This window comes from Paramormyrops kingsleyae, chromosome 3, assembly GCF_048594095.1.
Source record: "Paramormyrops kingsleyae isolate MSU_618 chromosome 3, PKINGS_0.4, whole genome shotgun sequence".
NCBI classification, from domain to species: Eukaryota; Metazoa; Chordata; class Actinopteri; order Osteoglossiformes; family Mormyridae; genus Paramormyrops; species Paramormyrops kingsleyae.
This window is the reverse complement of record NC_132799.1, coordinates 8,754,136-8,780,395: the sequence shown is the minus strand read 5'-3', so window position 1 is coordinate 8,780,395 and position 26,260 is coordinate 8,754,136. Positions and strand designations below refer to the sequence as shown.

At 45.5% G+C, this 26,260-nt stretch overlaps 1 protein-coding gene across 3 annotated transcripts; it reads right to left on the bottom strand.

Moving 5' to 3' along the window:
• On the bottom strand, positions 1 to 22,736 carry LOC111858075 (solute carrier family 2, facilitated glucose transporter member 9-like). 3 transcript variants are annotated; one of them, XM_023839477.2, is made up of 12 exons: positions 22,501 to 22,736; positions 20,108 to 20,206; positions 19,370 to 19,530; positions 18,596 to 18,720; positions 18,011 to 18,156; positions 17,783 to 17,915; positions 8,855 to 9,042; positions 7,777 to 7,887; positions 7,244 to 7,345; positions 7,080 to 7,155; positions 2,144 to 2,271; positions 1 to 1,989 (listed from the first exon to the last, which is right to left on the bottom strand). In XM_023839477.2, exons 1-12 carry the CDS (start codon positions 22,543 to 22,545, stop codon positions 1,735 to 1,737), a joined length of 1,569 nt encoding a protein of 522 aa, XP_023695245.2. In that variant the 5' UTR covers positions 22,546 to 22,736; the 3' UTR covers positions 1 to 1,734. The 3 variants fall into 3 exon arrangements, with proteins under 3 accessions (XP_023695245.2, XP_023695262.2, XP_023695253.2); XM_023839494.2 differs by having other exon boundaries at positions 22,617 to 22,733; XM_023839485.2 differs by lacking the exon at positions 22,501 to 22,736 and adding an exon at positions 22,014 to 22,040.
• Positions 22,737 to 26,260: the final 3,524 nt, after the last annotated feature.

The window sequence follows — 26,260 nt, the reverse complement described above, 5'->3', positions numbered from 1 at the left end:
TTATGCTATAAAGATTTGGAAAAACTCTAATAATGCAATGTGAAATATATTTCTATACTTCAAATTTATATACTTATATTCTATACACAATCGTAACAAATGCTGTTTTTTCATAATATGTAGCATAAACCCAGTGTTTGTGCCGGGCAGGTGTCAGCTGGCTTAAAAAATTGGCTTTCAGGAAGTTGAGGAACTTCCTCTCAAAAAAATTTAAAAAAAGATCAAAATTAAAGCTAGCACCAGATCAGGAGCACCTCAGATATAAACACCGCACTCACAAAGTGCAGCTCACCTTTGTGGCAGACTATCACATGGGAACTGTGACAGAGTGGGAGGGCAGATTTCCACAGCTTTGGGCTGATTGGCTCTGGGCATGTGTGAAGACACCTTATTGCAGCCAATCACATGCTGAGTTTAGCTGTAGCTGTATTTGCAAGGATTTCCCATTGACTCCTATTTTAATACAAATATCAGTCTCAAACCCAAGCCATCTTAACAAAAACATCACAAATTGATTATATACTGAAAGTATCAACGCTTCTAGTTTTTTTTAAGTAGAGGAAATGGAAAAAGTGTGTGTCCTTGGTAAGTCTGTGGCAGTTTTATAAAAATGTTCTGAGGGCAGAAGGAAAGATGACTGGTTCAGAGAGATAATTAATCAGGATTGTAGAGGAGGTGGGTCCAAGCAACTAGAAGAGGCGGGACCAAGACATCTAATTGGTTGGTCCTGAATCTTCTAGCTGTTTGGACCCACCTCCTCAACAATCTGATTGGTTATCTCTCGAATCAATCAATTTCCCTTCTGCCCTCAGAACATTTTTGTGTAAGAAAAACTCCCATGTGTCCTTGGCTATGACATCACGGAAGTGCAGGTACAAACATGCACATAATATCGCAGACAAAAACCACACACAAATCCGGTCAGTCAGGACTGGTAAACTGGTAATAAGAATAATAATATCCTGGCAACCCTATCATCAGCCAGCATGCATTATAGATGAATATGTTTAGCAGATTTTTAAACAATCTTGATTGTCTTCACAGGATAAGGCAATAAAGCGGTTTGTGGGTAAGAGTAACGAAAGGAATATCACACAAAATGGCTGTTTAGAACATTCCTAAACACAAGTGAGTATTTAATTCATTACTCATCTTCCCTACAGCTGCTTAATCCAGTGAGGAACACTAAGGGGCCTGGAGCCTATCCTGGGGTACACGCCAGCTGCGATTACAGTGCATCCAGTGCACACACACGGGCACGCTCACACGCCTCGGGTAGTTCAGAGATGCCGATTAGTCTAGTTTCTTGCTTTGGATTACAGGAGGAAATTAGAGTACCCAGACTCTCCAGGAGGAGGTAATGCTGCTCCCCACTGAGCCACAATGCTGTCCAGCAGTTCAACATGATTAATAAAATAATATTCATCACATACAGAAAGAGGAAGAGAATATTTAAAATATAGAGCACTGCACCTTAAAATGGAACTAATGGTTTCAGTGAATGTAAATTGCAGTCAAGAATTTAGCAGGATCTCTGCCTCACAATGAGATGTTTAAGTTGAGATTTTATACAAAACAAACTACCCTCACCAGGCTGTCTGAGCTGTCCTGGTGGTCTACTAAGCTATAGTTTCTCAGTTATGGATTTTGTCCAATACCACACTCGCCAACTAGTGGGCAATCCAGAGAGAAAGAAGCTGGGACCCATCTAATCCTCTTTCCTCTCCTGTCTGCTCAGATGGCAGAGGTGGAGCTGTCGAACTCCAGCGAGCCGCTTTCCAGTGCGCCATAGCCATTCATCTTCTTCAGCTTGAGCTGATCCGGCAAACTCAAGGCCTGGGTCTCCGGCACGGCCTCCTTGGTGGAAAACATCTGGCTGATCTCCATGAAGGTCTTGTTCTTAGTCTCCGGGATGATGAAGAACACGTAGGTGGACACGAGGAGACAGACGCCGGAGAAGACCAGGTAGCAGAAGGACCCGGCTGACATCTAGAACAAGGAACCCCAAGGAGAACCCGCTGCTGACATGCAATCGTTCTTTATGGCGTCTTATTTTTGTCTTTCCAATTTAGCCATTGGCCTACTAGAAGATGGCTATGATATGCACACACTAAACAGCACCACCATCTGGGCATCCTCTCACCTGCAGGAAGGGGAAGACAAAGCCAACAGTGAAGTTGGATATCCAGTTGAGGGACCCCCCGACAGTGTAGGCGGCAGGCCGGTGGGACTGCTTGAAGAGCTCTGCAGTCATCAGGAACGGCACTCCAGCTGCACAGCACAGAATGCCCCCAAAGTGTCACATTAAACACTGCAGCGGGAGCTGTCACAGAGCACAGTGCAGTGCAATGCAGTGGCACTGTGTGCACGGGAGAATGCTCTGTCACTATGCACTACACTGCACAGTACACAGTGCGCACACAGCAAAGCGTACTGTCAATTTACATACTGCACATTCGTTTCAGGTTTTATTGTCACATGTGTTTGGGGAACACAGTGAAAGTCTTGTACCACAGTTGCAAGGGAAGGGCCTATTGCATGGGGGTGGCAGGCAAAGAGCAATGCAACACTAAACACTGTAATACTAAACAAACAGTGCAATATTAAATAAACAGTAGTGCAATACTAGACAAGTTAAAGTAGCACAACGATAAATAAATAGGTAATTTGGCTTGGGGATGACGGTGATGTATTCTACTGCAGTAGCTCTTAATTGGTTTTGTCAGGATCTGTCTGTCATGTTCCTGTTTGGCCAGCAGAGGTCGTGGTTGGCCATTGCGTTCCCTCCCACTCATGTCTATTAATCACGCCTGCCTCTCGTTTCCCCTCGTTAGTCCAAGTCTACTTGACTTGTGCTTCTCAGTCTGGTCATTTTCATCATCAGTGCCGTTCCCTACGTTTACATTTACGGCACTTGGCATATGCCCTTAGCCAGAGTGACTTACATACTTCCCTGTGCCCACCCCCTGCTTGAGTGCTTCCTGTAAGTCATTATAATCAGATCTCCCCCTTAGGTAGCATTAGTTCCTTTGTTGTGCCCCACATAGTCCTTTGTTTTTGGTTTAAGTTTGTGTCTGGGTTAATAAAGCCCCCTTTTAGTTCACCCTACGTCCCCCTTCCAGTTGTCTCTCCCCACCAGCTGAGAGGCAGTGCTCTACAGTAGTTTGTACAGTCGCTTTACAGATTACCAAAGCAGCCTTAGCTAAACTGCGCAGGACAAATGGCACGTTGCACGGGCGGAGGTGATTACGACTGGCTTGTGTAGGGCTTGTTAGCTCAGATTGCGGAAATCTTAAACAGCCCCACGGCTTGACTTCTAATCCTTTTAGAAATGCAGAATTAGCAAGCACAGATTTTTCTTAATATCTTAATATCTCCGAAACGATTTCAGAAGGTGAGTGTTTTACTCCTGCTTTTGAAAAACGGCGACAGACGCAGTCGGTGATGAGAGAATCTGCAACTAATGCACAGTCCATGCAGGCTTTTGTCCCAACAACTCAGATCCATCATCATTTATGGACAATGAGCCATAAAAATGCCAATTATAAAAGCAATTACATCTGTAGAAACACATAGCTGAAAATGAAGCATAGGTCTGTCAGCTTGCCGGATCACGCGTCGACTCTGAGGACTGTTCTGGCTTTAATTAATCATTCTTACGTGGCGGCAGACCTCAGCCCAGCCATAAGCAGAGCTGTAGAGGGGCGCTAAGCTGGTTATATAAAACAACACAAAAGCTCTCATTGTCCCAGAAATATTATTATTGGGCACAAATATGCAGAGCGTAACAATTCTAAGAATAATAAAAGCAGTGAAATGAAATGTTTCTACTGGATATGAAGATAATCAGCCAGTCAGCTTTCCAGACTGATCCCATACAGTGAGCCAAGGGCACAAAGCAAGGGTCTCCTGTGGTGAGGATGCCAGTCATAACAGGGCACAGGTTTGGCGCGATACCCATCTTTGGACTGAAGGGGGCTCCAGAGGACCTGGTCTCCCCCTCCCTTTCATATTCAGTATATATTTTATTACACTCTTATATACTTAGATATACTATACCTAGTATATTCCCTATTTATATAGTACAGCTGGTCAAGAACAAGCCAGAACAAGCATTTCTCTGTATGTAGTACGACTGCATGTGACAAATAAAGAACTTTTAAGTTTGGTAAAAATCCATGAGACACAGGGATAAGATGCAAACCCCACACACAGGGGTGGACTGCAGTGCTACAAACTCATTAAACAAGCAACAATAATAGCTATTATTATGATTAATGAAAATCATTCATTGATTCTGCTTCATCGCAGCCCAACCTTTAAATGATGGACCTTTGATTCTGAATCATTCATTACCGACAATGCGAGGCAGCATGGCTCTGCAGATACACGGAATCAGAATGACTGGTGTAGAATCTGAGATACTCGTGCTACCGCTCTTGGTAATATTAGTACATCCCTGCAGTGGCGGGTTACTGGCACGTTCTGCTCTCAGATAGGCCTCCCTCACTGTCGAGTTCATTTTTCTTTTCTGCTAATGAAAGAATCCCTGCCCCATTTCTGGCTGTATTCCCACCCTTAACAAGGATGTTAATATTCTTGTAAGGAGTCAAGCCTAATTTACTTTCCCCCATCATCTCATTAGGCGAAGGAGTCGTATTACGAACAGACATTAAGGATCACATGCACGATGCACAATACTGTCGATTTAGAGACAGCAGTTGAGTTAGTGAGTATCACTCTTTGGGGGGGGGGGGGGGGGGACTGAAATCCCACCTCTGCTTTTTGTGTGTGGAGTTTGCCTGCTCCCCCCCTCCCCCTCCACCCAGGAGCTCCACTTTCCTCCCACAGACCAAGAGCATGCAGTTACCTGACCTGGCATCCCTACACTGCACATGGCACTGGTGTGTGTGTGTGTGTGTGTGTGTGCGCACGCACGTGTGTGTGTGCATCTTGTGAGCCTAGGACCCCTGTGACAGCCTGGACCCTATCCAGGGCTACCCCCCCCCCCATTTGCTTCCTGGGATAAGCTCCAGCAAACCCCCCAACCCCCCCGATCTGACCAGGATGAGTGGTTGTAGGGATGTGGTCTCATTTAGCCAAAACCTGGACTCATGTTGGCATACAACTGGGTATGTGATTGAGTGAGAGGCCATGACCTTACAGAGGTGATGGATCAAGGGCTCAACCTGCCTCATCCCCATGTTTACAAGCAATGGGATGTGGTGCTTTACACAGCAAGCGCCATGCATGCTATGTGCACCAAAGGCTAAAGTTACGTGGGCAGGATAATTCGTATTTTAAATTTAATTTTGGGCTTCGGTTCAAATATTGTGGACATATCTAGCAGTTTGTAAAAGACATGTGATCAGGTCAGAAAGTCTCTGGATGTGATCTTTGTTATTATGAGCGATGAATGAAAATGTTTCCTGCAATAAAAATTCTGTGGGTGGAATTATATAGAGAAAGTAATGAATTATTGTAAAAAAAATGAAATATGAGCCTGACAGCAGCAGTGCTTGAAATTATAAGGAGTTGTGCATAAAATATAGATTTAGTTAACGGGTGTGATTTGTACACGTCAAGTGAGAAAGACACTCATTATATGCTTATATAACTGCAAACAGGTGTGATGAATACTGAAATTAAGTCTTTAAAAAGATGTATAAACACAAAGTATCAGAAAGAGCACAGGAAATAAGGAAGTTAAATGGCTAAAACAGAGATACTGATTCATGTATGGCTGAGATAGCAATTCAGATTCCCCACAATGACTAAGATGTAAGAATCCAAATGGATCTCAGTCAGGGCCATAGATATTTTGTAAGACCACAGGAACATTAACATTTTGCTAGTAGCCATGGGCACTTTTCCCATGGGGGGGCAGTTAAAATGATTCCAAGGGCCCTAAAAATTTGGAACATAATTGAATTGGTCTGGGTTGGGGGCCTGATATAATATGCTGTAATGGAATTGGTCCAAGGCAACTTCTGTAAGGAAAGATAATGGTCTTATGCACAAGGACAGCAAGGCTGTAGTGTAACAGCTGCCCCCACCAGCTAATGAAGCTGGTCTTTCCTAAAAGTTCATTCCTAGTTTGCTTGAGATGTGCTACCAGTTTATGGCTTTAAGCTCTTTAACAGTCCAGCATGCCAGCGCTCACGCGGCCTTAATCAGCTTGTCAGATTACGCTTGGATTTAGACGTGTTTATAACTAACCCTGTTAGTGAGAGAATGGGGGATGACCGCCGGTTTCTGAGGCATCCGTACCGCATATTGCAAGTTTTTTGGGGCTGCAGGGGAAAAACTCTCACGAACATTGGAAGACCATGCAAGCTTCATACAAACCATGGGAGGGTGGGAATGGAACCCACAACCTAGAGAAGTGAGGCAACAATGCTAAACAGTTAGCCACCATGCCGCTCAACTTTTTTAGATGTTAAATTAAAAGCTTGAACACTGGCACCTAATAGTGCCTAACAAGGGCATCTTCGTTACACAGAATCTCTCCATCCATCCATCCATCTCACATCATGTCAGTTGTATGAAAAAAATCTACATTATTATTTTATTATTACCTTGTTATAGTGATTCTCCGATACAGTATACGGGTAGTTCTGTTTTATTCCATTCAACCACTCTGACACAAAAGAGCAAACTGGTCCAGTGACAGGGGATTTCAGTAATTTGGGTCTTTTTTATAAAGTAGCATGAATTTAGTTATAAAGAACCAGTAAGTCAATGTCTGTCATGGTATCTTCTAAATTTTTTACTGAGCCAAAACGTTTGGCAGAAGTCGTGTATCTGAAATACAGGCGGTATTTACAATCTCACCACTAGATGTCACTATTTCACTGTTTCAATACAAGTACAGGCTACCCTACTGGGAATAAGTCGGTGGGCTGATGACTCATAACACTAAAGCACATGGTTGCTGCACATAATAAAGCAAAGACAGTGGGGCAGAGCAGAGTCTTGGCAGGGGCCTGATGGACCCCTTCAAGGGAGGTTCTCCACCTCCAGAACCTCCAAAATAAACCAGAGCAGTGATACAAGGCTGGTTAGAGGGTGGGGCTCACCTGGTCCAATGCAGAAGCCTGCAATTATTCCCACCACACAGCCCACGCTGACGTACCGCATGAAGCTGATGCGTTCCTGCAAGAACAAGGAGGTCGAATGGGTGTAGGCCAGTGATTTTTGTGGGGGGGGCAAAAAGGTTCTGCAGGATGACACACAGGCTGACCTGCAGGACTAGTGAGAGCGTGATGCCCGAGCAGAAGATCCCCATGACACCAAAGCCCCCGATGATCAGCGGCCGCCTGCCCAGCCTCTCGATGGTGAAGCACTGAGGTGGGGAGCAAGAGCATCGCCATGGGACACGGACCCCATTCCAGGGTCACGCAGAGGTGACTCACGCAGAGTCACCCAGCACACACTTACTCATCAATGCCAGGGGAAACTGGCTTTCAAATCAATGTATTCTTATATGCAGAATAATACACGAAACAAGAAAGAAAGAAAGAAAGAAAGAAAGGAGTCGAGCAGGGGAAAAACACCACTGGGGGGGGGGGGGGGTCCAAGGTTGACTGGCTATCCAGCACCCAGCTGGCCATTATAGAAAATCAAGACAATGAGTCTCCATTTAACAGAGGCTGGTGTGAACTGCGTTAAGTGACGGAAGGGTGTGATTCCAAAGGCCTCAGAATCTCCGGGACCCAGAGGCTCAGGTCTCCATGGGATTCACGCCCCATGAAGCCCCCTCAACAACCTGCTCACCCCGATGAGCCCGGCGATGATCTCTATGGCTCCCGTTCCGACCGTGGTGTACTGGATCTGCGAAGCCGGGATGCCCGCGTTCTGGAAGATGTCGTTGGTGTAGAACCAAATCTGTGGGTTCCGAAAGGAGGCAAAAACCTCATGTGTTTCTGTGAGTTAGGACTCTGCACCCGTGCTCGGAAGGTTGCCGGTTCCAATCACAGGGCGGACAGACTGATGCCAACTTTGGGCGCTGAACAGGGCCCTTAACCCCCAGGATCAGTATTCTATTCTCACAGCATGATAGGCTTCAGCTCAAACTCAGTGCTGGCAGTAGCTTTGGGTACAAAGAGAGATTTTTTATGGAAATAAGTTGTTAAAAAACAATTAAGCCTTCTATTATACACAAAAGAGGAGTCTACTACATATCAGTGGTTAGGGTTTGATTGCTTTTTGAGTATTTGGTATGACAAAAAAAAATTAAAATTCTCAGAGCGCCACCTGGAGGGCAGGTGCGAAAATGTTTTCATAGGTGAGGACCACCCACTCAGCTCCCACAGCCAAGATTCTTGGCACACTAGTGATTGCTCTTTCCTCATCATCAGTAACGGAGAGGCGTGTGTTTCCATGACAAATGACAGAATGCAAAATCAATACTGTGGTCAATATTAGCCACAAACCCAGTGCCTTGAATGATAAGTTTGCCTGAATCACATTTCTGCAATAACATAAACTAGCAGCCACAAATGTGGTGAATGATGCTTTCCCCATTAATCACAGTTGCTAAAGTATCCATTGTGTGGTTTTGGCACAAGCTCCATCTTTTGATTAAATGTAATTTGATTTATTCATCTATTTTCCATAACTGCTTAGCTAGTTAAGCAGTAAGCAGGAGTCTATCCTGAGAAGCAAATAATATAGTGGAAAAAATATTGTGTACTATGGACACCACACCATAGCAAGGCAATACACACACACACACACACACACACAGGGGTGTGGCCTTATATTAAATGGGTGTGGCCTTATATTAAATGGGTGTGGCCTTATATTAAATGGGTGTGGCCACACACTGCTGCCACACCCCTCCCAGTCTTACCGCATCAATGCCGGACAGCTGCATGCCCACGTTGATGACAGCCACAGAGACCACCTGCCAGCGCACAGAGCCGTCCAGCAGCAGCTGCCACACAGACAGCGTCTCCACCGACGACAGCGAGCGCTGCTCCTCCTGCATCTCCTCGATCTCTGCCTGGATGTTGCATTTGGCACGGTACCACTTCAGGGCTGTAGGGTGTGTGACATGGACGGTTTGACGGGATTCACTGGGAAGATACAAAATTCGCTGCACACAGCAAGGAGCAGAAACACAATACAGAGCAGAGGGTGCACTGTAAAAAATGTCCGTGAAATTAACTGAGAAATTCTGTAAAATAGCGACATAAAAAAACTGTAAAAGGAAAAACAATAGAGCAGCGTATATTTGACATTAAGATTTTGTAAAATACTTAACAAAAAACAACTGTTAATTTTTCAGTAAAAATATGTTTTTTAAAGAAAATTTTTTGGTAGAGTTAACAAATTACTGTAGTTTAAACGCAAACAAACTGTAATATAAAAACCAGTACAATACAGTTAAAATTACACCATAACGGTGTGAAAATAATATTTTTTTTAATCAGGTCAACTTTGTTTATACTGAAAGAAACCGTGTTACATTTTACAAATTAATATTCTGTGCTTTACAGATGAGAAACAGTAAAACTTTAAATGATATATCAACACTTGCTTTTTGCTACGTGCGTTACGAACCAACAGGAAATAGTCCACACAACTCAGGATTTCTGGTTTGTCAGACAGCTTTTGACGGTACATTTGGGATTTGGGGCTACCGTCAGAACTTCGCCTCATGGCAACACCTCTGGTCCGTTGATAAGAAGGTATTTTTCCACTGAGGTGATAAATACTGCAGCACCGGTGGGGCTCATGTCCCAGCATGCCCCGCGCGCATTTGTAAATAGCCCTTGTATTGTTGTTGTTATTGCTAATGGTTATATTTCCTTATTGTCGCGTGTGTTTACCTGTGTCTTATGTGTACCCTGTCCGATCCTCGTGTGTAATTAGCGTCTGTAAAAACGAGCATGAAATGTTCGTGGTGGAGATTGATTCAATTAAACCCGGAGACGATCTCAGCAGGGCGCCGATTAGAGCACACAGGTGGATTAGTTAGCCAAGAGTTTATTAACCCGAAGTAATGCAATTAACAAACTTACAGACCGCGGACACTTCCCATCTGTCCAGTACAAGCGGGGGGGAAAAGGGAAGAGGAAACAAGGCAGAAAAGCGCCAAAAACCAACCCGGTAATGAATGAGGAAAATTAACATACCACGTGACCTAGAGAGATCTCACCGCCCCCCATACAGATATTCAAATATAATTGAAGAAAGGAACTCAATAGAGCTGGCAATTTTAACAGCCGCCCCCAAATTTGGACACAAATTTGTTATTCATCAGGCCAGTTCAGAGTCTGAAGAGTCTGGCGGTAAATCCGGCAGCCGGATAAGACGAGCCACTGGTCTCACGTACACTCTGTCCTTGACTCGGATCTCCGCCGTGCGGATCCTTCCATCATCGCCTGGATGAACTGCTGTCACTTTGCCCACCATCCACACCGATCTTGGCATTTGAGGGTCCACAATCATAACCACGGTTCCAACCGCCATGTTGATTGTCTCCACCTGCCATTTCTGTCTGGTTTGAAGGGTTGGCAGGTAATCCCGAATAAAGCTCCTCCAAAACTGATCAGCCAACACCTGGCTATGCCTCCATCTCCTCCGGCTTAGACGCTCTGAGGCGGGGTAGACCACCTGAGGAAGGGCAGAATCTGGCCGCCCCATCAAGAGGGAATTGGGAGTGATGGGGTCAGGATCGGCTATATCCGAAGACACGTAACTCAAGGGCTTTGAATTTAAAATCCCTTCCACCTCAACTAGCACAGTCCGCAGGACCTCCTCGGTCACAGTGTGCGGGCCCAGGACGGTGCGTAAGGCTGTCTTCACTGAGCGAATTTCCCGTTCCCAGGATCCTCCGAAATGAGGAGCGCTAGGTGGGTTAAAGCGGAAAGTGATCTGCTGGGCTGCCAGTTGGTCCTTTATAGAGGGTGCTAAAGCACTAAAGGCTTCTCTCAGCTCAGTACTAGCTCCCTTAAAATTGGTGCCCTGATCAGATATCATCTCATGTGGCTTCCCTCTCCGTGCAGTTAACCGGCGTAGTGACATGAGGAACGAGTCAGTATCGAGGCTAGGCATGAGATCTAGGTACACAGCTCTAGTGGTGAGACACTTGTAAATAATGCCCCAGCGTTTTTCCTGTCTTCTTCCGATCTTCACCAAGAAAGGGCCAAAACAGTCCACACCTGTGGAGTAAAACGCTGGGCAATGCAGTCTCAAACTAGAGGGGGGCATATCAGCCATCAGAGGGACATCCGGCCTACCACGCCATCTGCGGCATGACACACATTCAAACTGTATCCTTCGAACTGCTGCCCTTCCGCGTAGAACCCAATAGCGCCTCCTTAACTCCGCAAAGACGCGCTCTGGCCCTGGGTGATACAGCTGGTCATCATACTGCTTAATCAGCAGTGAGGTGATCCTATGGGTTGGATCTAACACTATGGGGTGTACTGCATCCTGACCTATGTCATGGCATTTGCGCAGTCGGCCTCCTACCCTGATCAAGTTGGTGTCAGTGTCAAACTGCGGTGCGAGCGATGCCAGTCTACTGCTGATAGGTACAGTTTTCCCTGCTTTGAGACAAGCGTACTCTTCAGGGAAACTGTCAGTCTGCGCATATTGGAGAATTTTCAGTTCAGCTGCTCTACATTCGTCTGCCGTGGGGCTGTGACCCGTGCAGGCCGCCCCATCAGACTGCTGAGCAACAGATTTCACTAGGTCGGCAAAAGATTGGGAAAGATCAATACCTGAAACTTCCCCCTTCAACCCTGCTGATGTCAATCCACAGAAGGTGGTCCTTTTACGCTCCTCAGAATCTTCTACCTGACCCACCATGGGCCTCCGGGGCCAGTCTGACTGAGGTTCACGTAGGAACTCAGGACCTTGGCTCCACCTGCTGATCTCGGCTATCTGAGACAATGTCAAACCCCTGGTGATATCGTCCGCTGGATTACTCTGGCTATCCACATACCGCCATGACTGACAGTCCGTCAGCTCCTGTATTTCAGTAACCCTGGTCCCCACGAATACTTTAAATCGACAGGATTCAGACTGAATCCATGCAAGAACGGTTGTAGAATCTGTCCAATAGAAGACATTATGGATCTCTACTGTAAGCTCCTTCCGTAGTACGGTCGCTAACTGGGCTCCAGCTAGAGCGGCACAGAGCTCCAGCCTCGGGATTGACTGCTGTCGCTTAGGTGCGACTCTGGATCTAGCAGCTAAGAAGGCGATCTCTACCCTTCCATTTATACCTTCACTACGTAGGTATGCTACAGCGCCATAGGCCTGCTCTGAGGCATCGGTGAAGATGTGCACGCTCCGGCTAGCTAGTGGACCCAGGTCAGTGCTGCTGTAACATCTGGGTATATTTATTTGGGACAACTGGCTAAGTTCCCTTTCCCAATTAAGCCAGTCCTGGACCAACTCACTAGGTAAATTGGGGTCATCCCACTCCCTTCCCTTTGTCCAGAGCTTCTGTACCAGGACCTTCGCTCTGGTGGTGAAGGGAATTATGAACCCAAGTGGGTCATACTGGCTGGCCAGGATGCAGTAGATCCTCCGCATTGTAGGTTCAGCACTCTCTATCGGGCTATACTTGTAGCCCAAGGTGTCTGATAAGCACTGCCAGCGTAACCCGAGTGTGCGCTCCTGTGGATCAGCGCTAGGCTGCGTGAGCCAGACCTTAGTACTCTCTGCTTTGGACTCTGTGGGCAGATCTTGAATGACCTCTGGGTAATTAGAAGCCCACTGACACAAGTTAAATCCTCCCTCGGCTAGAAGGTGTCGCAACTTCCTGAGGAGTTCCTTAGCCTTGCCGGGAGTAGCTAGGCTCTGAAGACAGTTGTCTACATAAAAACAGCGTGCAACTGATGAACGCAAGTCCTCTCCCGACTTAGAGTGGTCCATGACATGCTTCTGAAGCGCGAAGGTGGCGCAGCAGGGACTGCAAGTGGTCCCAAAGGGTAGAACCTGCCACTGATAAACATCAGGTGGGTTCTCCCTCTTCAGATCGCGCCACAGGAACCTGAGAAAGGGCTGGTCCTCTTTAAGCAGTCGTACCTGGTGGAACATGCCCTTTATGTCACCACTGATGGCTACCCTGTACTCTCGGAAACGGAGGAGGACTCCCAACAAAGATGCGCCAAGTGATGGCCCAGGGAGGAGACACTCATTTAAGCTCTTACCCTTATAGGTGAAGGAGCAATTAAAGACAAGTCTGTACTTGTCGTTATGCTGAACTAAGTGGTGCGGGATATACCACCCAGAACTGCCCACAGCGGTGGCTGGTGGAACTTTACACACATAGCCAGCTTCAACTAATTTAGTAATTTCTCTCTGATAAACTGCAGCTTTATCAGGGTCTCTAGCTAGACGTTTCTCAGCTCCTCTAAGGTGAGCAAGAGTAGCTTCCATAGGAGCGGCTAATGAGGGGGGGCTAGTTTTCCACAGAAGCGGAGTCGCATATCGCTCAATGCCTTCGACTGGAACTCTAACTGTACAGCCCTCGAGTTTCTTAACTGCTTCCGTATCCTGTTTGGACCGAGTGACAAGCTTCTCGTTCCGGTAGGGTAAGGTGTCCAACTGCCATAGTCTCTCTACATGACTGAATAATTCAGAGTCTGGAGAGGTAGCATGTGTCAGGAGACACTGAGTCGCGTTGAGACTGGTGGTCACCAAGTGTGATGGGCCCTGTAGGGTCCAACCTAAGCGGGTCTTTATAGCTGCTGGTCCACCAGGGGGCCCTAATCTCACTGGCTCTATCGGGGTTATCAGATGTGGACAATCTGATCCGATAAGCAGAAGTGGGTACGCGTCCTTAACTGGAGCGAGGGGGAGGTGTTTCAGATGTCTATACTTCCTCTGAAGAGCTACCACTGGGTAAGTATGTGGAGCAAGACACAGCTCTTTGGCAGTGAAAGCGCTGTGTATATGGAAGTTCCAGTCAGAACGACTTACAGGTGACACCGAGAAAGACACTGCTGCTCCTCTAACAGTGCACAGGTCTTGCCTTACCGTCCGAAGCGTCAGGTCCTCTGGGTTCCCCTGGAGACCTAGTTTCTGAGCAGCTTCATGCAGCAAGATAGTGCGCTCTGAACCGTCATCTAAGAGCGCATACGTGTCTAAGGTATTCTCTCCGTGGCGTAACACAACCCTACATATCTTTAGTAATACCTTCTTACTGTCTGTAGGCCTATCTACATAAAGTGTTTCAACTGTGGAGGTACTGGGACAGGTATGCTCCGGCACGGTGGCATCGTCACTACTCGCCTTACCTTCATCATGAGTATTAACCTCATGCAAAACATCAAGGTGTTTTCGCTCACACCTTCTGCACTTAGCTTTCAAGCTACACTGAACATCTGGATGGTTGCGGCCACATCTCCGACATCGGTTATGCGTCGTTATCCAGGTCTCCTTCTGCTGGCTAGACAGAAGTTGGAAGTTATCACACTGATTCATGTAATGTTGAGTGGTGCTACAGAAAGGACAAAACTTCTTAGGCCTTTCCCGGAAACCCTGTGAAGCTACGCTGCGCGGTTGAACCTCATGCCGTTTGTCCTTCTGCTCACTCCCATAAAGGACAACAGCAGTTTTAGAAGAAGACCTATCCTTACGGATGATATGATGCTCCTTACTACGATCAGCAGCATCAGTTGGTGGTCCACATCCCTGGACCTTCACCTCATATTCAAGCCACTCAGACAGATGATGGAGGGTTGGTATAGGAATAACAACAGGGTTAATATACCTCCTAAAATTAGCTCTTAGATCATGTGGCAGTTTAGCCAGTAATCTGGGGACATGAGATCCACAACTTAACTCTATCAGGCCCTCTCTGCCAAGTTGACCTAGCATTCCAACGAGTGCCCTTACCGTCAATGCAAACTTCCTGAACCCTCTAACATCTCCAGTCCTAATGTTGGGCCCTTCCATCAGCTTAGCAATACGTTGTAAAGCAAGTTGGTGTGGCTGTCCATACAGCTCAATGAGAGCTCTCATCGTGTCACTGTATGGGTATTGGCTATTACTGTAGGAGTCAGCTATGAGTAAGGCTTCTTCAAACTTAAGGTGATCTACTAATATCTGAAACTTAAACCACTCGGTCGCATCTGCTGGCAGTAAATTATCAAGGGCAACTCTCAACCTCGCAAACTCCCGAGGGTCTTCATTCACAAAATCAGGGATTGTAGGTTTAGGTCCACGATATAGAGATTCCTGAAAGCTATGATTGGAATAGCCGTTGTAATGACGGTCACTCGTGGGGTGTGACTGGCTATACGAGCCATTGCTGCCATGAGGGTAACTGCCACGAAAACCAGTGGAGATATAACGTGGGTCCGGTGATTCCCAAGCAGTAGGTGATCTGTAGCGGATGACGGGCGAGCGGCGGCGGCCTGTAGGCTCACGGCCGGAGCGGTCGGCGGGCGAGCGGCGGCGGCCTGTAGGCTCTCGGCTGGAGCGGTCGGCGGGCGAGCGGCGGCGGCTCGTAGACTCACATCTGCAGCGGTCGGCGGGCGAGCGGCGGCGGCTCGTAGACTCACATCTGGAGCGGTCGGCGGGCGAGCGGCGGCGGCTTGTAGACTCACGGCCGGAGCTGGTCGAGCGGCGGCGACGGCCGGAGCTGGTCGGGCAGCGGCCGGAGCTAGTCGAACGGCGGTGGCATGTAGACTCACGACCGGAGCGGTCGGCGGGCGAGCGGCGGCGGCTTGTAGACTCACGGCCGGAGCTGGTCGAGCGGCGGCGACGGCCGGAGCTGGTCGGGCGGCGGCCGGAGCTGGTCGAACGGCGATGGCATGTAGACTCACGACCGGAGCGGTCGGCAGGTGATCGGCGGCAGCGGCTTGTAGGCTCACGGCTGGATCGGTTCAAGCTCGGTGTTGCAGTTTGTCCCAAGTTATGACTTGTCATGACATCCGCGTGGGATACATGCAGGGCTTCCGCAATATCCCGTTTGACTCGCTCTCGTTGTCGCTCGATGCTGTTCAAGCATGCTTCGATATTCCGCAAAGATAATCGATCGTCGGTTTCTTCATTAGTTGTGGGACGATTGACGCTATGCTCCTGCAGCTCCGGAACGAAGGATGTTCTATCCGCTATGCCGACGGACTCCTCCCGCTCGGAATGGCAGCGTACCCTAGGTGTTTGTTTTCCCGGATAACTTATAACATAATCCGTCAGATAATGTGGTCTGCGGATTGCACGGTTAGCTCGGGAATCACTTCTATCTTGGCTGGACATCCTTGCTGCTGCTGAGGTCGTCTATCCGGCTCGAAGGACCATGTAAAAACGAGCATGAAATGTTCGTGGTGGAGATTGATTCAATTAAACCCGGAGACGATCTCAGCAGGGCGCCGATTAGAGCACACAGGTGGATTAGTTAGCCAAGAGTTTATTAACCCGAAGTAATGCAATTAACAAACTTACAGACCGCGGACACTTCCCATCTGTCCAGTACAAGCGGGGGGGAAAAGGGAAGAGGAAACAAGGCAGAAAAGCGCCAAAAACCAACCCGGTAATGAATGAGGAAAATTAACATACCACGTGACCTAGAGAGATCTCACCGCCCCCCATACAGATATTCAAATATAATTGAAGAAAGGAACTCAATAGAGCTGGCAATTTTAACAGCGTCCGTAAATCTCCCACCGTGTATGCGTCTTACAGTTGAGCGTCTGACAACCTCGTGTTTCCTCTATGTAAGTGGTTCGGTGCTCTTTGGATGCCTGGTGTAGTTCTTTTCTGGACTACTAATAAAGAGCGTGTTACCTCGGCAAGAGAGTGTTGGCAGCTGGGGTTACCAGCACAATTCTGTAAAATATACAGCAAAACAATAATTGCTTTTACCGAATAACATGTATTTTCTACGGAAAAAAACTGGCAGCTGTGGTTACCAGAATAATTCCGTAAAATATACAGTGAAACAATAATTGTTTTTACCAAATACCATGTATTTTCTACGGAAAAAAACTGGCAGCTGTGGTTACCAGAATAATTCCGTAAAATATACAACAAAACAGTAATTGCTTTTACTGAATAACATGTACATTTTACAGTTTAAACCAGCATATAACACACTGGACTTCTGTTATATTTACTGGTTTATACTGTAAAATTTACACGTTATTCGGTAAAAGCAATTACTGTTTTGTTGTATATTTTACGGAATTATTCTGGTAACCCCAGCTGCCAGTGTTTTTCCGTAAAAACTACGGGATTTTTTTTACAGTGTGGGACTGAGTGGGGCTTTGTGGCTTTGGATGCTGTGATCAGCAGATTGCTGGTTCAACTCCCACAATCAGCAGAGAACGTAAGGCCCTTATCACCGACTTCCTCCTGCTTCCTCATCGGTATGTCGCTTTGTAAAAGAGCATCTGATATGTAAATTTAAACACAAAAACTGCTATGAGTAATGCAAGCATTTAACCATCCATCCATCTTCCGTAACCGTTTGTCATAATCAGGGTCACGGTGGGTGGCCCAGAACTAATACACAAAGGCAGAGAACAACCGGAGTACCCAAAAACGATAAGGGGAGAACACGGAAACTCCAGAAACATAAAACCCTGGCCCCAGAGATGTGAGGTAACAGGGCAGCCCCTGTACCACTGTGCCACCCTTGCAAGCCTAACAATGGAAAATTGAAACACCTTAAATCTGGATCCTCCGTATGTTGTTTAATCCTGAGTTTAATCTCGGAGATCTTTGCCCTGATCAGTTCAGTGTTTATGATTGTTCACCCCTATGGTCATGCCCCATGACTCCCCAGCAGCCCGGTGCCTCGCCGTCTTACCAGTGACGGTAGCGTGGATGTTGTGCTTCTCAATCAGCAGGTAGCGTGGGCTCTCCGGGAACCAGGGCAGCAGGATCAGCTGGACACAAGTGGGCACCACCACCAGGGACAGGAAGAGGGGCCAGTGCTCCTCCTGAGGAGAGAGGGCAGAGCCGCTGATAGCCCGCTGATAGCCCAGCGCCTGCGACAGGGAGTCGGCATGTGGAGCCAGGGGCGCGGAGGCCGTACCTTCCCCAGCAGCTCCTGCAGCCCCAGCACTTGGGCTGTGAAGACCCCTAGGCAGATGAAGATGCTTGGCACTAGGCCCAGGAAGCCTCGCAGGTTCTTAGGCGCGATCTCTCCCAGGTACATGGGCACCGCACTGAGTGAGATGCCTGTGGAGAGGAGGGGGACCTCACTGTGCTTTACGAGCTAGTGATGACCGAATGAAGCTTCATGAACCATTTGCTGTATTTTTTGACCCCACTAGATGGCACTCTTGCTTTGCTCTGTGGCATGCATTGAGCCCTTTTCTGAACAGAGAGCACCATCTAGTGGTGTCAGAAAATACAGCGAATGGTTCATGAAGCTTCATTTGGCCATCGTTATTGCAAACCACGACGGCACCATGTTGTGTGATGTGTTACTGCAGGGTGTACTGCTTTGATAATGATGGAAAATGATAAAACACCTGCATATGCAAATAATTATTTCATTTGGTCTATACAACTCTCTGCATCTTCCACTGACTTGAAGTAATAAAGCACAGATCCTGAATCCTGTCCCATCTGTCACCAGGATCCAGTCTCTTCCCTCCCAATGTGGGACACGTACCCGAGTGAATCCCGGTCACAAAGCGGCCAAAGATCACCATTTCCGGGGAGCCGCATATCCTGCTGAAGCCCATGAGACTCCCGGCAACAAAGACCAGCACAGTGGAATTCACCACCGTCCCTTTCCTGCGGAGGTAAATGGCATGAAGCGCCACCTATTGGTCAAACACAGGAACAACCTACGAGGGAGGGGACCCACAAAGATACCACAACATTAATCCTCCTCCAACAAATCAAGTGTGGAACTACAGACATACAATAAACTTGTATCCAGATTTATAGTGCAATTTCCTTTCTTCAGCAGCAAAAATAACCTTTTTATTTCTTGCAATAATATTTTGATGACACAAAGGGTATAAGGGCAACAAACGTAGTAAATGAAAATTAAAATAATTTTTATTTGCAAATACTCTCAGCCACAAAATGGCCATCTGCATATTATTACATATTATTCTCAATTTCTTTTAAATATATAATATTGGTTATTACTATATAGTACTGGCTGCACATTGCAGCTTTATTGCACATTTGTATTTATTCCTTGCACTTAATTTCAAGTTATTTTATTTTTAATTTTTATTTTATAATTTGTCAAAGAATGCCACTGTTTTCTTCTCCTTTGTCTTTTTAGTAGCTGCTGAAAAGCACTATCTATCTATCTATCTATCTATCTATCTATCTACCTACAAAAGGGACAAAAGTCAGAAGTGTAGATCTGAGGGATCTCAGATAATCTCTGCCACCGTGTCTCACTCCAAGGCATCTGTCATCTCACCTGCCGAACTTGGTGACCAGCATGCCAACCATCAGGGACCCAACCAGACCGCCGATGGCAAAGATAGACACAGTGGCCGAGTACAAGACGGTCAGCGTCTCCTCACTAACCCCAGTGCCATTGCGGCTGACGATGGTGTGGTTGTAGAAGTCCTTTATGTACTGGGAGGTGGGGAAGAGAGCATCACAAAAACATGTGACATATTCATTAAGCTCTGATTGGCCAATGAAACAACTTCAATTCAAAAGATATTTAAAAGCAAAACAGCAACATGTGTAGGGGATATAACATGTTAATATCCAGCGAAAGGTTGCAACTCTTGATGAGGACCATCTATGAGGCATTACTGGCTGCTTCAAGCCAGAGATAGACTCCAGTGTCAAAATGAACCTGGTTCAGTTTAACTAAAATCTACACGGTATACTGCCTTAAGAAGGAAAAACACCACAACTGCGTATTATATCAAGACTGAATTATAGTTGCAATCGTATCTGTTAAGCTCTGTTAATCACAGCAACGAAATATCTTAGTTTAACTATGCTTGGTTTTGAAGAAAAAAAAACTACAATTTATCTGCTGGACAGTAAAAAACTTTGAAGCTCTTTATCTTAGTTTCAGCGTCAGGGGTGTTACTCTGTTTTAATTAGTGGGACAATATTCTTAAAATACCCAAGATCCAAAGAACACTGTCTGTCTGCCCTTCAAGAGAAAGCATGGAGATTGCAGTGCAAAACTTACCCTGGCGGGGGAGTTGACCACAGCCAGGTTATAGCCATAGAGCATGGAGCTGCCGAAGGACGTCAATAAAGTCACGGCCAGCAGGGAGAAGTTAAGGTGCTGCAAGACAAAGCAGAACTGCTGTGGTCACACCATCTGTCAAGCTCCTGCAATTAAATATGTAGAGCAGTGTGCTAACAAAGCAAAGGCTGTGGGTTTTAATTCCCAGGGACTATGGGAGAATTATAACCCATCCCTCTGAACAAAAACAATCTATAAACATAAAAAAACTAAATAACACCTAGCCTCTTGTACCCCAGTAATCATTTCAATCAAACTCCTTCATTAATGATGTTGTTTTATATGTCTGCCAAACCTAATCAGCACTGATGGCTAAATGAAGCTTCATGAACCATTATCTGTATTTTCTGATGCCACTAGATGACACTCATGGCTTGCTTTGGGGCATGCTTTGAACTGTTTTTTTTTTTAACAGACAGCACCATCTAGTGGGGTCAGAAAATACAGCAAGTGGTTCATTAAGCTTAATTTTACCATCACTACCTTTTGTGTCAAGTGTTATCAGTTCCTTCATTCATCGTAATGCCACATTCCTGTGCGGACCTGTCTTGTTAGCCCATCATGTTCCTGTTTAGCTAGCAGAGGCTGCTGGTCATCCCATAATCACTTAATTGTTTCCAGCCAAATGTATCAACTATTCACACCTGTCTCTGGTTTGTTACTCCTTAGCTGGGTATATATGTTCCTGCCCTTGGTCTTTGTTGCTTAAGCAGCTGCATCATGGATCGTCACTCCTTCCCCTTTTCCAGTCGTGAATTGGTATGTTCTGAACGTCCATGGTTTCTGCTTTCAATAAGTTCCTCCTTGTATCAGCATGGCAATAGAGAAGCCCCACTACATTAGGACGGTTGTACTGACCTACACACCACAGTGGTTTCTGAAAAACATCTGCCTTTCAGTTCACTCACAAATTTGTCCCAGGGGCTGATGACAATAGGCTCTAATGCAATCTACAGGTTCTGAAATGGACAATATGCCTGTCTGACACAGAGCCATACTCGAGACTCAGGCAATGGTAAATCCAAAACCAGTAGTAGCTTTGTCCTTGTTTAGCAAGAATTATTGCAAAACAAATCCTCTTAATACTCAGGTCTTGGTTTAACATTCAGACATGGCTTAATGGCATAGACCTTGTAGGTTACGCAGCGACCACAAGTGCAAAGCAAAGGGTATCAAACCACCATTTCGTCATTAGAGAGACGGAGCAAAAAGCAGAAAACTTCATCTGGTCGCTAAATGGTCAGATGCCGTTACTTACGCACACACACGTGACATCGGATGCATAGACAATGCAGCCTTGTGACCTGCTCCCACTGCCAGTTGAGCAGGGCGATGGTTGACAGTAGGTAGTGGAAAAGTCTCTGTTCCCTCCCTTCCCCATCTGAATCCCCGTTTCCAAAAAAAACTTGTTTTAAGCAGTTTCTTCAACCTCCAAAATGTTCTGACAAAACTGACGGTTTCATCTACACCTGCTTAAATTTTTTTGCCCATTTATACACTTAAAACAAGTTGAAAGCTCCTGCTGGGACTCTAACAAGCAACCTACAAGTACAAGTGCATTTCTTAAACTATCCCAGTGGACCCTACATACATGCTTAAGAGCTTGTATTGTGTTAAGGTCATACTTAACTCAACATTACACATCAAATTTATAATAAAACAGACGTATTTCTCTTACCATGTGAGAGAGAGTATACAGAAATTTGTCCAAATGTCAAATCCTTATCAAGATTAAACTCAGTGATACTAAATAAGACAATAAATCAAACAACTTTTTATCTATTTATCAAATAGACTTGTGCTGGAATTCAACTCCCCTGTTCTCCCATACAGTGGACAAACTGACCTGTACTTGTACCATCTTGGAGAGCAACTCTCCTGTTAAGCAGACACACGTAGTATGAACATGTTTCAAAGTCAATGTCATACTCCGTTTTCATAGAAGTGAGGCAAGTGTCATCGAAATATATTGGATATGTAAGAATGTCTCCTAGATCTTTCTATATGAAATAGATTAGCATGCTATACCACTGTAATTAATGATGCATATTAAATTATCATTTGATACATTTATTTCATCATTATAATTCTTAAATTTATGGATAGAAAAAAGCCAACATATAGCCTATAACAAGATTATATATTTGAGTTCTTACTTGACCAGCAAATTCTCATACACGAGGTATCTACTATCCAATACATAGTATGTTCAGAACATTCTCCATGACCCCAGCGGGCTAATTGCGACCGTTCAAGGATTACATACAGACTAGGTTGCTTAACGATGCTTTTAACACGGAATACTATGAATATGTCCAATAATACTGACTTACCGATCGAATTTTCCCCGGAGACGGTATCAATACTTCTTCAGCCATTTATGTAAGTAAGAAGAGAAGTATTTAGACAACCGGGGGTGTGTTAAAGAGCGTCCGGCATTGTTGTTCACCTCATTCTGTAAAAGCAGGCGTGGTTACGCTCAATTGACCGTTTCCGTCCAGATTACACTCAGAAAAGCTCTGCACATTAGTAAAGTACACGGGCGGTCTTCTGATAAGCAATACCCCATGATTAAGGAGCAGAAAGCAGCCGTAATCACATGGTGGGTGGCAACGTGATCATCAGTGTGAGGGCTGTAATCAGTTCGGTAAGTTAATTTACTAACGTCTAGTCATGTGGCACGTGCCTTCCTCTTTGACCAGAGCAAACTGTTCTCTGGGACTTAAGCTTCTCCATAATTTCTTACAATCCGTTCTTGCGATGTCTTCTATGACCCTGGATCACTTTTAACAGCATAAATTAACAAACCGGAGCAGAGAATAACCAAGGGAATATAAGGATAGTGCACAATAGAAGGATAGACCAAGGATAGAGCAGTTATGGAATATCTCGCCGCCAAAACTCTAAAAAAAAGATGTCACATTCCTCAAAGTTTTTGCATTCATGAATGACGGCTTTATGCTGAGAACATTTAATTTAGAAGCACATAGTATTGCATTAGGTCTGTGTAGACGATTAAGATTGTACACAATTGTACAGGTGGGTTACAGCAACACGAGATGGTGCGATAACAGTAAATTTCCTGCAAAGATTATGGACTTAATAGCCACAAATCCCGTGGATGAAATTTCAACCCATAATGAAAGGTTGGCCCTGTGCTGAGTTTACCGGCTGCATTCGGGCAATTCCTTCTCCTACGTCAAATCCTGTCTTTTGCGGGTGTACTGTCAGGCAAGACTTTCCAGAGAGAACATGCTAACATGTACTGTAATGTTTTATTTAGAAAATAATCATGTACTTCCTGGGGTGTTATTTATGTAGACAGAGTGGTATATAATATAAATTGATATATAATATAAAAGTAGAGGCAGTAAAAATGTGAGTAGGGAAATTTAGTACTCTGGACAATATATTGTCCAATGTCAATAAATTAATCTAACAAGCGTAAATACACTATTTGGGCAATTTTTACATCTTGAGCTAAAGAAAATCGTAAGAACAAAAGTCCTGTAAACTATATCTACTCCGATCAATTGTCCACATTCATTTCCTCGGCTGCAGTTGTATGTCCCAGTGATATTGTATTTAATAATACGGCACTAATTAGGAACACTGGCCGCTTTATATTTAATGCAGGATTCTGTGTATTTTAGCGAGCTTAATTATACGCTGGTTACAGCTTATCTACACGGCCCACGCCGCCATAAGTGATTTCCGGGAGCTTTATGAAATGTTTCAAGGTGCAGATGTACTGCTAACGCGGTTTATCCAGTGTTAGAGGATTTGGTAACGTTCCATCGTGGGCCCCTGGGCTGTAAAGGGTGTTTTTCGGATACACTACACTGTACCAATAATTGTTCTTGCTTCATATACGTGAATTTGTCAGATTTATGAGTCGAGCCGCAAGTTATTCTGTGATTCCGGAAGGTTTTTGTTTATAGGCTTTTTAGGGAAATGTCGCTACGCATACATTTTAGTTTGCTTTTAATAGCAATCAAAATATAATGAATTAAGACTAATATTCATCTTATATCTCTATGTGTCGTGGTCTGTTTACTTTTACTTTAGAGAAGGTGATTGCGAAGATTATTACTTTAATGGCAATGCATTAAAGTTATGATAAAGATAACGATAATGAATTCCGTTGGATGGCTTTCCGAACTCCTAAAATTACGCTTCTGATGGAAGTTAATGGCCCTGATTTCCATGTACTGCTGCAGCTATCAGTAATGAATGATTCAGATTTGCTCGTGTCCTACCGCAGTGCTGTCAGGTCACATGGTTACGCTTATTTCCTCCCAGTATCTCGTCAGTCACTGTCGCCACTTCTGTTGAAAGACAAGGTCGTTGTTCATCCCAAGAGAGAGTGGGGTGGAATCGTGACCGGACAACACCCCCTTGTGTGTTTCTGGTGCATTACACATTAAGTGGATGATTGTTACAGACCGTGAAACTAGAAAACCAAAAAGGTTTATTTCTTAGATTCCTCGTGAATTACAGACTAACCACCAATGACACAAATTTCTTAAACTGGTCCTTTTTAATTTCACATTATAAATCTGATGTAAACTTGGACAAGGGTTGGGTGGGGGTCAAGGGGCAGAGGCCTGAAGCCTATTCCAACCCGTTTTCGTCACATATCAGGGCTGGAGCAGCCACAGAGATGGCCGAGCACCCACAGGAAGGTTCGAATGCCTCTGTCGTAAAGGCTTTAATGTGATTGGCCAGCTTCCCTGGTGCCGCTGTGCTGTTTTGTGGTGTGTAACATTGACCGAGTCTCTGACATGCACTGTTTGGTTCTGATTGCTAGTGGGTAAATTGTATATGTCAATATGGATAGGCTGCGGTGTGTTTGTGTGTTGGGTGGGGGGTGTGTGAATTATTTAGGGCACCCACTGAGAGAAAGACAAATCGGCACGCATTGGTATGCTTTGACTGGGATACCGGTATAGGAAGGGTGACACTGGCAAATCCAAAGCCCAGTATTCGAAATTATATGAGTACATTTTAAGGTCCCGGTTACCTTAATTGCTGACTAACACGGTGGTCCCACTGGGTTAATAGTGCGGCAGCAGGTTTAGACTGTTTTATTGTGTAAAGTTAGACTGATCAGTGTGATATGGGCCTGATGTCCGTACCACAGTCCCAAGTGCTATTTAAACCTCATCACGGAGCAGCTGAAATGCACTGCGGTAAAAATAATTCTAGCAACAGTAATCAGTTCTGTTAAGCCTCAGGGCCAATTATGGCTCATATGTGCAGATGTTAGAGTAAAGCTGGGGAACACAGTGATAGTGTGATGTCGTTAAAATTATGACTCACCTGTTTTTCATGTTAGCTAATTCTGCTGTTTTTTCTGGCTGTCAGCCTATGAGTATGGCTCTGCTTTCCAAGCTGCGATCTGTTTAATACTGTCCTTGAAAACCAGGTATAATCTTTTAAAAGCTGGTAGTGTGATATTTGCTCAAAAAGATGAGTCCCCTTCCTAGTGCACTTTCCTGACAGAGGAAAACCCAAAGCCTTACTATTTAATGTATTCATGATGCTTATTGTTCTATTAGATGGAATGATTTATTGATGTACATTTAATGATATTTATCTTGTATTCTATAATTATTGTGTACTTTCAGGAAAAAGAAGACGGTCAGGACAGGCACCGGGTGTCACGATCCGCTCCGTTCGATCCCGATGTGTGCCACGCCCCTCATTATCCACGTGTGCTTTCCCGATCGTGCCCAGCTGTTCCTTGTTGTCTCGGCTTGTCTTTAGTATTTAGTCCGTGTCTGAGTCAGTCTTCCCCAGATCTGTCATTGATGTATTGTTTCGATGTTCGTCACCTGTCTGCCTTCTCGTCCCAAGTAAAGTCCCTGTTTACCCTTACATCTGCCTGCTCTCGCCTGCTTTCCTGCTCGCCCGCTCCGATCGTAACAGAATGACAGATCTCCACAACAATTCACCGCAGCAAGCCGAAGACCAACGGATCGGCTTGCTGCAGGAGGTGATATACTGGCTGTCCCAACCCGAGGTCCAGGAAGACCCCGCTGCCCGGGACCTAGCCAGCCGGAGTGGAGACCTCCTGAGTGAGGCACCCCC